Source organism: Megascapheus bottae, chromosome 13 (assembly GCF_031878675.1).
Source record: "Megascapheus bottae isolate mThoBot1 chromosome 13, mThoBot2.hap1, whole genome shotgun sequence".
Taxonomy (NCBI): domain Eukaryota; kingdom Metazoa; phylum Chordata; class Mammalia; order Rodentia; family Geomyidae; genus Megascapheus; species Megascapheus bottae.
The window spans coordinates 11602860-11616361 of record NC_143521.1 but is presented as its reverse complement, the minus strand read 5'-3'; the positions used below and the strand labels follow the sequence as shown (position 1 = coordinate 11616361).

General features: G+C 38.1%; 1 protein-coding gene across 27 annotated transcripts in view; it reads right to left on the bottom strand.

Annotated features, from left to right (window-relative positions):
• Positions 1-13502, bottom strand: part of Sec31a (SEC31 homolog A, COPII component) — a 79361-nt gene that overhangs the window by 14796 nt on the left and 51063 nt on the right. For 8 of the 27 annotated variants that reach the window (XM_090343310.1, XM_090343312.1, XM_090343315.1 and 5 more), the window contains 4 exons: positions 12916-13098; positions 9295-9387; positions 7821-7944; positions 4717-5058 (listed from right to left, as the gene is read on the bottom strand). In XM_090343310.1, the coding sequence (XP_090199436.1) occupies positions 4717-5058; positions 7821-7944; positions 9295-9387; positions 12916-13098 (742 nt within the window). The remainder of the gene's footprint in view (positions 1-4716; positions 5059-7820; positions 7945-9294; positions 9388-12915; positions 13099-13502) is intronic. The other 19 variants (XM_090343317.1, XM_090343321.1, XM_090343325.1 and 16 more) reach the window with 5 other exon arrangements.

Here is a 13502-nt window from a genome sequence, read left to right as displayed (position 1 = left end):
AACTGTGATGTACTCTCAAGCCCCAAACTTTTAACTTCTGGACTGAGATATGCAATGCAGATCGGTCAGAATTGGAAATACCTTGGGCTTAGGCTTAACCTTTTTGTTCAAGAAGAAGTCTCACCAACATGCTATCCCCTGACTGGAAGATACAGAAGATGCAAACTATTTTTTCTCTAACATGTCACTGATGTAGTTCTAAGTATTAAAGCCTAAGTAAGTATTCACAAACTATTAGAAGTACAAAGCAGTCCATGGAGAAATTTTCATATGATCCCTTGGAAGTATTACAAAAATCACAATGAAATCAAATACAAAGTTAGGGGTAGAATGGAATCAAATCAAAACCAAGATTCTGACAGTAACACAATCTGTTGACTAACCAGAATGATGGTGTGGGTTTGAGAAGTTTGTTAAACAAAAAGGCACTTGTATAATAATAAAGCACCTCCACACTATATGCCAACCTGACTCCTCCAACTTCAAACGATATGACATTTAACTTTTTTAGTTCTGAACTATTTTAGTTCTTTTTTTTAGTTCTTATAAACACTGTTCAAACTTATATTAATAGTTTTGTCTCAGCCATACTTTGTTTCCAATCATTTTGCTTTCAAATTCTTAATTATTAAAATAGTATTCTTTTACAAACATGATTAAATTGATCTCTATTTTAATAATGACAACAGGTCAAACAAGCTATGTCAAGAACTCAGAAACAAACACTGAAGACATAAGTGATGTAAGTCAGACACAAAGGACAAATTTGCTGATTCTGCCTATATACTAAACTCAGAAAGTTAAATATACAGAACTAGAAAGTAGAACAATGGTTACTGTTGGTAAGAATGAGGAGTTGTTTAATGGGTATAATAGTGTTTAGTTTGGGATAATGAAAATTTTCTGGAAATGGACAGTGGTAATGGGTACACAACAATGCAGATGTACTCAATATGGCATATATAATGTACAACAGGTCAATTTCACAATAAAAACTGTAATGCAGGTATACACACAGGTATGTATATATGTATGCACACTGATGTACATATGATGAAAACAAATACAACTGAATTAATAGTCATACTATTTACATGGTAGAATTATAGATCAGCTGTTTTCCTTCATATTGTTTTGGCTAAAAAAAAATTCCCATAGTGAAAAAATCAAAGTTAATATGAAATCTGAACGTCAGTGAACAGAGAACCATGTCTATCCTAGTGTAGGGAATCAATCCTCCACTTTGGGGAAGGAAGAGGCTGGAAATGCACACTATCCCTATCAAATACCCCTTCCTACTGGGAATCTTCTTGGATAGTCTTGCAGGGATATAATGGCAAGATTTATAGACTGGCTAAAATACTTTTCAGTGAACTCAGATAAAAGTATTAGTGCTAATGGCATGAAAACCTCTAGTAAAGGATAATTTGAGATGCAGAGAATACAACATCCTTTTCCTATGTATGTTTACTTTCCCAATAAGTTTATAGAGAAAACATTATTTAAAAAAATGCCAGGCAGCAATAGTTCACACCTATAACCCTAGCTACTCCGGAGGCTAAGATCTGAGGATCTTGGTTCCAAGCCAGCATAGGCAGGAAAGTTTGTGAGACAGTCATCTCCAATTAACAACCAAAAAGCCAGAAGTAGATCTGTGGCTCTAATGGTAGAATGCTAGTCTTAAGCAAAAAGCTCAGGACAATGGCCAGGCCCTCAGGACTCATATACATACATACACACACACACAGTCACAACATTAAAAATTAAAATTTACGAACACATGAATCCTTATTCTCAAAGGTACCCCCACAAAAAATGTAAGAAGGTCATTATGTACCTTTCCTTTATCCAGATAATTATAATCAGATACTATAACTTCAGTAAGGAAAGTTCACTGGAAAACAAATATTGGTTTTCAAGACTTGTCTAGATGAAGTACCACATTACACATGTAACTTAAATTTTCTAGTGCTTAATGAAGTCAATAATCTTTACTCAGGGATAATTGTATGATAGTCTGAAGGCTACTTTATTAGAAAAAAACTTCTTTGAGTAAAATTCTAAGGCCTTCATATTCAAAAGTTCCTTCTCTTAGATGGAGCTCCCCACCTCTCCCAGGCCTTGGGCTTGGACTCAGGGCCTGGGCACTATCCTTGGGCTTTCTCAAAGCTAGCACTCCACCACTTGAGCCACAGCACCACTTTTGGCTTTTTCTGTGTATGTGGTACTGAGGAATCAAACCCATGTCTTCGTGCATGCTAGGCAAGTATCCTACCACTAGGCCACACTCCTGGGCTCAAAAGTTCTTTCTCAGAAACAAGCATAAAGCTGGGTGCAGTTGTTCACATCTGTAATCCTAGCTACTCAGGAGGCTGAGATCTGAGGATCACAGTTCAAAGCCAGCCCTGATACAAAAGTCCCTGAGATTTTTACCTCCAATTAACCACCAGAAAACTGGAAGTGGTGCTGTGCTCAAAGGGTATGGCAGTAGCCTTGAGCTGAAGAGCTCAAAGACAATACCCAGGCCCAGAGTCCCATGGCAAAATTTTATGTTGTAACATGTAACAGGTATTTCCTTTTCTGACTACTTACTTGGAGTCTGAGACAGTACGGAATGCACTAAACAGGCACTCTTTAAAAATTTACTGAATAAATCATTTGCTGATTGCAGCATTCATTTTTCTGAGCTCTGACAACCTCATTTTTGTAATTTATAATCAGAGAACCTGAAATATGCAGTGTCTATCAGAATTAACCATTAGGCAAATGGAATTTCTAGTCCTGAACAAACAATCATCCAAGATATATAAGAAGACAAATTTTCAGTCATAATTATACAACTTAAATTACTATGGCAAACTCGTAACTTGTTAATTAAATATAGGAGGCTGTTAGTGTGCAACAGGTAACAAAGCAGCTAGGGAATATGCAGCACATGCTAAGTAACAAAAATATTTGACTGCTTCTTATTAGTAGTCACTCTTTTCTCAGCCAGATTAGAACATTTGGTTATTTTGTCCATAGCAAAGACTAATATCACAGCCAAATGTGCTTTTTCTTAAAAAGAAAAAAAATGTTCGTGCACATATTTAGAGTATAAAGTATAAATGCCCAGAAGTGTTGCTAGATGATTTTTCTAATCCTAACACTAAAAGGTTTCTATTATTTATATCAGAACTAGACTACTTGGTATAAAAGAACGAACACAGGCTTTAGGAACTTAAGAGACAAGTTTTTATCTCAAATTGGAGACTATCACTGTACTATACTGAAATGTAATCGGAACTCTAAGAAACTCAGTTTCCCCATCTACAATTTTTTTGTGGGGGGGCGGGGGCAGGCACTAGTCCTGGGGCTTGAACTCAGGGCCTAGGCACTATCCTTAGACACTTTTTGCTCAAGGCTAGTGCTCCACCGCCTAAGCCACAGTGCCACTTCTGGCTTTTTCTGTGTATGTGGTACGGAGGAATCGAACCTAGGACGGCTTTGTGCATGCTAGGTGAGTACTCTACCATTAAGCTAGGCTCCTGGCCCTTTTTATTTTTGCAATTTTTAAAAGATTTCTACTTCTCAAGGATGTGAGACCTAATTAAGAAAATATATAGCAAGTGTTCTATCATGCCCAAGGTTAGCTTACTATTTCTTCCCATGTATTCCATGAGGAGTTACTTTAACCCATACTACCACTGTAACTCAAACAGTCATAACGAATACTGTCTTCACTCAAAAGCAGCACCATGGCCCGGGAGTTTGGCCTAGTGGTTAAAGTGCTTGCCTAGCATGCATGAAGACCCGGGTTCGATTCCTCGGTACCACATACATAGAAAAAAGCCGGAAGTGGTGCTGAGGCTCAAGTGGTAGAGCTCTAGCCTTGAGAAAGTCCAAGGACAGTGCTCAGGCCCTGAGCTCAAGCCCAGAACTAGCAAAAAAAAAAAAAAAGCAGCACCATAACTAGATGTCAATGGCTCACGCCTGCAATTCTAGCTATTCAGGAAGCTGAAATCTGAGGTTCATGGTTTGAAGACTGTCAGGGCAGGAAAACTTATGGCACGTTTACCTCCAATTAACCAGCAAAAAAAAAGCTGGAAGTGGAACTATAGCTCAAGTACAAGTATATGAGTAGGGGAAAAGGTCTAAAAATTTCCAAAATTCCTGACAGGGCAGTGCTGTTTTAATGGAGAATCACTACACTACTGTATACTGCCTTGTTATGGCCTTATAAGATTTCCATATCAGAGCTGTGTTCTTTGACTTTTTTCTTGGTCAAGTGTACCAAGATTGATCTACAACTTAACTGTAAAATCTGCACAACTTTAAGACCTATTTGATTTACTGTTTAATTTTCATGAATAAATTTATACTGCAAAGAATCTTAAAATTTTAAAGCTTTCTAAGAACAAAGATATATCTTTGTTCAAGCAAGTAAATCTATTTTCAACTCCATTTATCTTGCTTAACTTCTTACCACTTATTTTAAGGTCAGTGTTAAACTATATACCTTACTCTTTTCAAACTCTGAAAATTTTCTTCATTTGGCAACTAAGTTCATTTCTTATCTATGAAGGAATAAAACTTCTAGAAATTATATATATATATATATATGTATACATCAATACCTTAAACTAGTCAATTCACAGTTACAATAATGCCCCTCCACCCACCCATCTGTTCATGAAACAGCAGGAAGCCCAACCCAAATCCCTTCCAAGCGCAGACCTGTTCTTTGGGATGCAGGCAGCTCACTGGCAGCAGGCAGTGTACCTGTTGTTCCAGGAGGCAGTGTATAAGCTGAGGTTGATGGTGGAGCCCCTGGCCCGCCATGCTGGAAGGATGCTCCAGAGGAAGGGGGAGGAGGAAAAGAAGCAGCAGAACTGGAGGTAGGTGAAGAGGCTTGGTGCTGTGCTGTATATAGCTGAGACTGCCCAGAATAGGAAGAAGCAGAAGATATGTAAGAGGCGTTAGGATAAGCGTTTGAAGCAGGAGGAGCAACAGGCTGCTGAGGTCGGTACATTGATGACCCCCCTGATCCGAAGGAATACTGCTGGGCTGGTTGGTAAGCTATACCAAGGAGAAGAAACAGAAATATTCATTAGTTACAAGTTTATTCAGACAGCAAGAAAAAACTAAAAAGTTACCTCATTCTATGGAAATCATTTTAATCCTTATTCTTCTAGCAATAAGTTACAAGCACATATAGCTTTGTGTTAGTGAGGTTACCTAGCATATCCAAGACCTCTGGGTTCATTTCTAAGTATCACAAAAACCACCACTAAAAACCCCTCGTGCCTTTTGAGGTTCAGATGCCCTAAACATGCTTAAAATTTAATATATAAAAACTAATATCCCCAGATTGTTACTGGTTATGAAAAGTTTTGTATCATCAGACCTGAGGGCTACTAAGACTGCTCCTTTTTTGAGACCTTTCCTATTGTTGTGACGACTGTAGTGATACCCACAAGCCACCAGATAGAACTACGGACAGCTTACACATCCATAACACCCCCTTCCTCAGAAAAAGTTAACACAAAATTTGGCTCTAAAACTCCACCCCTGCTTTTATCCCAAGTTCAAATTAGGGAGAAACAACATTACATTCTGCATGACTTAGGGGTAGGATGAACCCCACAGAGTTAATAAACAGTCTGCTATTTGAAGACAATGCTTTTACAATGAACTTGAATGAAAGTCTGCATCACATTTGTAAGAACAACCACTTTGGCTTTGAATGCATTCATTAGGACTGGTTTTACTAGGTTATGGAATCTTACTTATAAATAGTTGCTTAATCTTAACAATTTTCCTCTTTGAGACTTTAACTGATTTAGATCCTTTGTTCTTAATTTTGAAACCTTAGTGATTTTTTACATCTATCTATCTATCTATCTATCTATCTATCTATCTATCTATCTATCTATCTGTCTATCTATCTATGAACAAGGTATTTTAAATATAAACTCTTGCTTTCTTCTGTCCACACATCGGCTTGGACCATGATCCACCTATTTAGGCTTTTTCATGGAGGCTGGGATGACAGCCTCTAATAAGATGGAGTCTGAGGAACTTTTCTGCCCAACTGACCTGGAACTTCCATTCTCCCAATTTCAGCATCTCCTGCAGCTGGGAAGATGGGCATATATTTCTGTTCTCAGCTATAGGTTGAAGGAGGCCTGGCTGTAAACCCCAACTGTTCAAATCTCTGTTCCTCAAACTATGATTACAAGTGTGATTCATCAACACTTGATTTTTACTTTGTTTCAAATGCAATTTTCTTCCCCCCACCTCTCTATCTCTATCTCTATGTCTATCTCTTTTTGGTAAGTCATGAATTCTGGGCCTGGGCACTGTCTCTGAGCTCTTCAGCTCAGGGCTACCACCTTATCCTGAGCCTCAGCCCCACTTCCCATTTTCTAGTGATTAACTGGAGATAAGAGTCTCACAACTCTGTAGTACCCGGACTGGCTTTTAACCATGATTCTCAGATCTCAGCCTCCTGAGTAGCTAGGATTACAGGTGTGAGCCACCACGCCCGGCTCAAATGCAACTATTTTTTTAAACAACCAAACACATATTATTACATTAATCAAGCTTCATTGAATGAACAAAACCAAGAATGCACATTAATGTAAACTATGGGCATTGGGATAGGTTCATTGACTGCAGGAAATAAACCATTGTGATGCAAGATACATATGCACACACACACACATCCACATGTGAGTACTGTGAACTAAAGACTACTTAAAAAACAAAGTCTAGCCAGGTGCGTGGCTCAGGCCTGTAATCCTAGCTACTCAGGAGACTGAGATCTGAGGATTAAGGTTAAAACCAGCCTAGACACAAAAGGACCTGAAACTCTTATCTCCAGTTAACCTCTAGAAAACAGACAGTGGGGCTTGGCTCAAAGGCAGGGTGGTAGCCTTGAGCTGAAGAGCTCAGGAACAGTATCCAGGCCAAGTTCAAGCTCATGACCCACCAAAAAAAAAAGTCTAGGGGCTGGGAATTTGGCCTAGTGGTAGAGTGCTTGTCTAGTATGCACAAAGGCCTAAGTACAATTCCCTAGTACCACATACACAGAAAAAAGCCAGAAGTGATGTTGTGGCTCATGTGGTAGAGCTCTAGCCTTAAGAAAAACGCAAGGACAGTGCTCAGGCCCTGAGTACAGGCCCAGGACTGGCCCCCCCAAAAAACACCTAAACTAAGAAACAAAAGCTATAAAAACAGTAAATAAATAAGATAGAAATTATTTGTATCATCTTGCTTAAAGGAAAGATAGATGTACTAAATAAAACTCTATATCAAAATCAAAGAACTTTGAATACTCTTTAAAAAGTCTTAGTAATAGGGGATGGGAGTTTGGCTTAGTGGTAGAGTGTTTGCCTAGCATGCACACAGACCCAGGTTCAATTCCTCGATACCACATACATTAAAAAAAAAAAAAAAAAAAAAAGCCAGAAGTAGTGCTGTGGCTCAAGTGGCAGAGTGCTAGCTTTGAAGAAAAAGCCCAATGATAGTACTCAGGCCTTGAGTTCAAGCCCCAGGACTGGCAAAAAAAAAAAATTAAAATTAAAAAAAAGTCTTAGTAATGGCTCAGGAACAAGTGTTAATTGTTCTGAACAGTGTGATAAAGAAGCTACTTCCTATTATGATGATTCAGAATGCCTCTTAGGGAAAATATGTTTCTCAAGAGCAGGGACTCAGAAGTCTTGCTTATAGTTCTTATTTTGTTAAAAAGTGATTCGACTGTAGCTGTGGTGTAGCTAGGTCAACAGTTACTACACGAGATAAGACCTGTGAAAAGACCTTAAGGTGAAACTACTTACGCTGTGTCTGTGGATAAGGTGGTACCTGGGTGTGCATATGACCCGAAGATGTAGAAAGCTGAGCAGGAACATTTGGATTAACATTTCCGTGCATTATAAAACCTGGAGGTGGAGGATTTTCTCCCTAATAAACAAGAATGTGGTTAAAAAAAAAAAGAAAAAAAGATTATATTTGGGATCAAAAACCATACAGGATAGCCTTATAATGTCTGAAATGGAATTAAAGATGTATTGTGTATGAGCTGGTCCTGTAACCTGAACTCAGGACCTAGAAACTGTCTCTGAGCTTTTTTTTTTTTTGCCAGTCCTGGGCTTGAGCTCAGGGCCTGAGCACTGTCCTTGGACTTTCTCAAGGCTAGAGCTCTACCACTTGAGCCTCAGCACCACTTCCAGCTTTTTCTATATATGTGGTACCAAGGAATCGAACCCGGGTCTTTGTGCATGCTACGCAAGCACTTTAACCACTAGGCCAAACTCCTGGCCCCTGTCTCTGAGCTTTTTGTGCTAAGGCTAATGCTCTCCACTTTAAGCCACAGCATCATTCACTGCTTTTTTTTTTTGCCAGTCCTGGGCTTGAGCTCAGGGCCTGAGCACTGTCCTTGGAATTTTCTCAAGGCTAGAGCTCTACCACTTGAGCCTCAGCACCATTTCCGGCTTTTTTCTATGTATGTGGTACCGAGGAATCGAACCCAGGTCTTCATGCATGCTGGGCAAGCACTTTAACCACTAGGCCAAACTCCCGGCCCCTACTGCTTTTTTTTTTTTTAAGTAATTAATTAGAGATAAAAAGCTCACAGATTTTCCTGCCCAACCTGGCTTTGAACCAAGATCCTCAGATTATAGCTTCTTAAGCAGCTAGGATTGATTATGGTCATGAGCCACCAACACTGCCTCCATGTGTATTTACTTATACAACTTTATTGTGTAGGAAACACTGTATCTTCCTCAAAATACCACATTTTATGAGCAGTATATAATTTAAACATACAAAATAACTACATTAAATGACAAGATGCTAATAACCTCATAAAGGTTTCAATAATACTTTGTAAGTCACCAGAACTTTCCATCTCTATTCAGTCCCACCCACTATTCCACACTCTGGAAATGTAAGTATACATGTCAAAAATGTTTTTCTTCAATTTCTGCAATGCCAAATAAAAAAGAGAGAAAGAATGAATGAAAAGAAGAAAACAGAAAAAAATATCTTTAGGAAAATTACATTTAAATCATGGTTAGAATCTTGGTTGATATTTTTGTAGCTCAAGTCAACTTAGAATTGTGCAAGGAGAGAAGGGATAAGTTAATCAATCACCCTAAAACTGCCTCTTGCATCCCCAAAGCAGTAAAATGCAATGAGCAGGCAGTCTAATGCAGAAAAGGAAAGGGCATGAAGAAGGGGGTTAGAGAATATATATCTACACATATTTAGGTGAGCAGAATCTTGCTCCAAGAGGAATAATGAAGGCTATACCTGTGTGTCAGAGGGAGAGGCTGCAGGTGGATGGCTGGGAAGGGCAGTAGGAGTTTTGTTACTCCAGGTAGTGACAGTAGGGGCAATTCTAACCTGAATTGAACAAAGAAATACCAATCACAGAAAATAAAAAATAAAAATGCTAACAAAAAAAAGAGAGAGAGAAAACTTAAAAGGTATTAATAGTCAGATGCAAAGCAAAAAGCAAAAGCAGCAAGATAACATACATTAGTTAGATGACTGCATTCAACAGTAGCTGGGATTTCAAAAGAAAAAAAAAGTTGCAATGAAATGGGAGGGAGACAAAAAAAATCAATATAAAAAATGTAAACCAAAGCATAAAAATACTATTCAAGCATCAAGAGCAAGTGGGGAAAGTGAAATCTTTAAGATTCTCTAGAAAGAATAGTGAGTAAAACAATGATGTTTGACACATTGCTATCTTTTCAGCTGCTAGGATCTGCAAATACATTGCTTGTAAGCCCACTTTTCTGAGTTTTACTGCCGTAAAAAAATAAAAGTCTCAAAAAGGCTTAAAAAAAGCATATAGAATATTTAAGTTGAATATTAAAGATTATCCAGTCTAAGTTTCACTCACAAAAATCAAGGTACAGGGTGAGGGGGGGCTTGTCATATTATTCATTGGTGACAGAGCCAGAACTGATTCCACAGCTGATTCCCATGCAGTTGCTTTGTATATGTCACCCCATATTGTTTAACTCTGAAGTCTTTTTTTGTGTGTGGTGCCCATACTGGAAAAAACTAGTGCTCTATCACTTAAGCCATATCTGGCTTTTTTTTGCTGATTAATTGGAAATAGGGGTTTCATGGACTTTCCTACTTGAGCTAGCTCTGAACTGTAATCCTCAGATCTCAACATCCTGAAAAGCTAGGGTTACAAATATGAGATACTGGTATCCAGCTGGAGCCTTATTTTTAAGACATTAAAATCCTTTTTCTAATAAAAATCTTTGTAGAAACCAGTGTGTATGTGTGCCGTGAGTTTGGCATAGTGGGAGAGTGCTTGCTTAGCATGCATAAAGACCACATATATAGAAAAAGTCAGAAATGGTGCTATGGCTCAAGTGGTAGAGTACTAGCCTTGAGAAAACCCAAGGACAGGAAAGGAAGAAAGGAAAGAAGGAAGAAAGGAAGAAAGGAAGGAAGGAAGGGAGGAAGGAAGGAAGGAAGGGAGGAAGGAAAGGAAGAAAGGAAGGAAGGAAGGAAGGAAGGAAGGAAGGAAGGAAGGAAGGAAGAAAAGAGGGAGGGAGGGAGAGAAGGAAGGAAAGACAGAAAGACAGAAAAAAGGAAGGAAGGAAAGAAGGAAGGAGAGAGAAAGAGAGAGAGAAAAGAGAAAGAGAGAGAGAGAGAGAGAGAGAAGAAACCAGTGTGTGTGTGTGTGTGTTGTGTGTACATGTGTAAGTAAAAGGAAAGTTGTGGTAGTTGAACACAAACCTAGCCTCCACATCTTTTTATCTATCTATAAACACTGCTACAAAACAGTACACTGTGTCCTAATTCACTCATAATCTTGCATTAAGAAAAATTTATTTATGATCCTATTTTTCTGAAAATTTAAGATTTGTAAATCAAAGTAAGTCTTTCAGTATTTTTATTACAGAGACAGAGATAAACCCAAAGGGATGAGTATGCCTTGTTTTTGTACCCTGAGAGACAGCTATATTTTCACACAGGGGCTTGAAAGTTTTTTGTTTTTGTTTTCATTTTCTTGTCAGTCATGGGGCTGTTCCTGAGCTCTTCAGCTCAAGGCTACCACCCTACCCCTAGAGCCACAGTCCCATTTTCCCTTTTCTAGTGATTAATTAGAGATAAGAGTCTCACAGACTTTAGTGCCTGGGCTGGCTTTGAACCTTGATCCTCAGATCTCAGCCTCCTGAGTAGGGGGCTTGAAAGTTTTAAAAGAAGACATTTTGGAAACATTTCTTTTATGGCCAGAGATGTTGAGCATTTCTTCATATATCTATAGGCCATTCTTACTTCTTCTTCAGAGAAGATTCTCTTTAAGTCTTTGGCCCATCTTTTAATGGGATGGTTGTTTCTTTGGAGATTAGTTTGGGAGTGATTTAATTTATTTAGCCGTTGATATATTTTAGATATGAGGCCTTTGTCTGTTGTATGGTTAGTGAAGATCTTCTCCAACTCTGTAGGCTTTCTAGTTAGTATGCTAGCTATGTCCTTTGCCATACAGAAGCTCTACAGTTTAATGCAGTCCCATTTGTCCACACTTTCTTTGATTTGTTGTTTCTGGGTCTTTATTAAGAAGTTTTTGACCGGTGCCAAGGAGATCTAGTGTATCTCCTATTCCTTCTTGAGTAATTAAGTAAAATAGTGATCTCTGAAACATTAATATCATTCAGGCTACAAAGAATGTACATATATACTATGCATAAGTTCACTATGCTGGATTTTAGTACAGTCACACACACCAAAAAAAAAAATCACAGAAGGGTCGAACAAAAATCAGAGACTATTAAAGTCGAATAGTATTACCCAATCTAATGCCAGAAAGGAAAACCAAAGCCCAGAGATGTGAGGGGACTTGTCAAGGTCTCTTAGCCATGAAAAACGTTAAAATTACAAAACTCCAAGCCTTAGAACTCTGAAAATTTTCTGACTGCTACTTTTCCCAGACAGCAGACAGTCTACCCCACTTTCATAATTGGCTTTCTGAATCCAATATAATCCCTGGAAGGATGGGAATTTGTGTATTTTGTTTGGTAGAATCATCACAATAGCTAGAACAATGTCAGGAATTCACAGAGTCTCAAAAAGTCAACAAATGGAAAAAAATTAAAATGGAGTGTTCTAGATTGTAGTTATATTTAAGTTAAGGTTATCTATTCTGATTAAGTTCCAACCTGAAGCAAAACAGAAAAAAAGAGTAGAATTATTTGTTCAGTTTTCTCAGACTTCGCTATAATGAAATGTAAGGAGCCTATCAATCCTATTACCAATTTTCTCTTCTTTAAAATGCTTGCTAAAATTGCTATTAATCAAAGTCACTTATTAATTAAAGGAGAAAAACATCTTTTTATTTAAGAATATGTAGGTCATCTACTCATCTGGAAATACAAAAGTTTCTGAGGCAGCAAAAACCTGTAAGACCACATTTTATGCCCATAAACACGTAATAATGTAAATAGAATCATTAATCCTTTGCACATTCTCCATAACTACTTTACCCACTTCACTACTAACATCCAAGTTGGGGGGGGAGGGGGAAAGGGGAGTTAATATTCTAATCTTTATTGTGTGGAAACATAGTAAACTTGTACTAATGATGGAGAATACTAAATCCTTAAAAAGATTATTCTCATTACTTTACTTATGGCTTAGATTAATCAAATGGAAGCTTCAAGAAAAGAAGCATATGTGTAAGGGATGTCTGATGTGAAATAACTGAGAACAAATCTTCCTATAGAGTTCAAAACTAATTTGTAGCAAAATATAATGTTTGACCAGATTAAAATTAAAGGGATCCTTTCAAATAGCAGGTTCTAAACCCCATTTCAAGCATCTAGAAAACAGAATTATTTTACCCGATATACTATAAGTTTAAATAGGAATGCATAAAGCTCCTATTTGAATCATGCTACTCACATGGGGATAATATTGTTGAGGTTGAACTCTCGGCATCTGTGGGTGGCCAGCAATTGACCCAGGCCTGCCCTTGGATGGCTGCTGCTGCTGCTGCCTCTCATAAGGAATTCTGGGTGATTCCTGTCCTGGCACAGGCTGTCCTTGTGCTCTACAAAGTCTGTCACGAAGCTGCACAATATTCAGCTATAAGAAGCAAGGAAGAAAAGAGAACAAATTGTTGAGTTCACAAACAATGACAGCACATTGATCTAAAAGTAATTTGATCATTCAAGAGACCCTTTTTTTGTTAATCTGTTGTAGGAAGAATTGTACAACAGGCTGTGAATATGGCTTAGTGGTAGAGTGCTTGTCTAGCATGTATGAAGACCTGAGTTCAATTCCTCAGTACCACATAAACAGAAAAAGCCAGAAGTGGTGCTGTGGCTCAAGTGGCAGAGTGCTAGCTTTGAGCAAAAGAAGATCAAGGAGAGTGCCCAGGCTCTGAGTACAAGCTCCAGGACAGGCCAAAAAAAAAAAAAAAAAAGAATTGTATATATTAAGTGTACATATTATACTACAATAGCATCTTATATCTCTGGCAGAGTTAC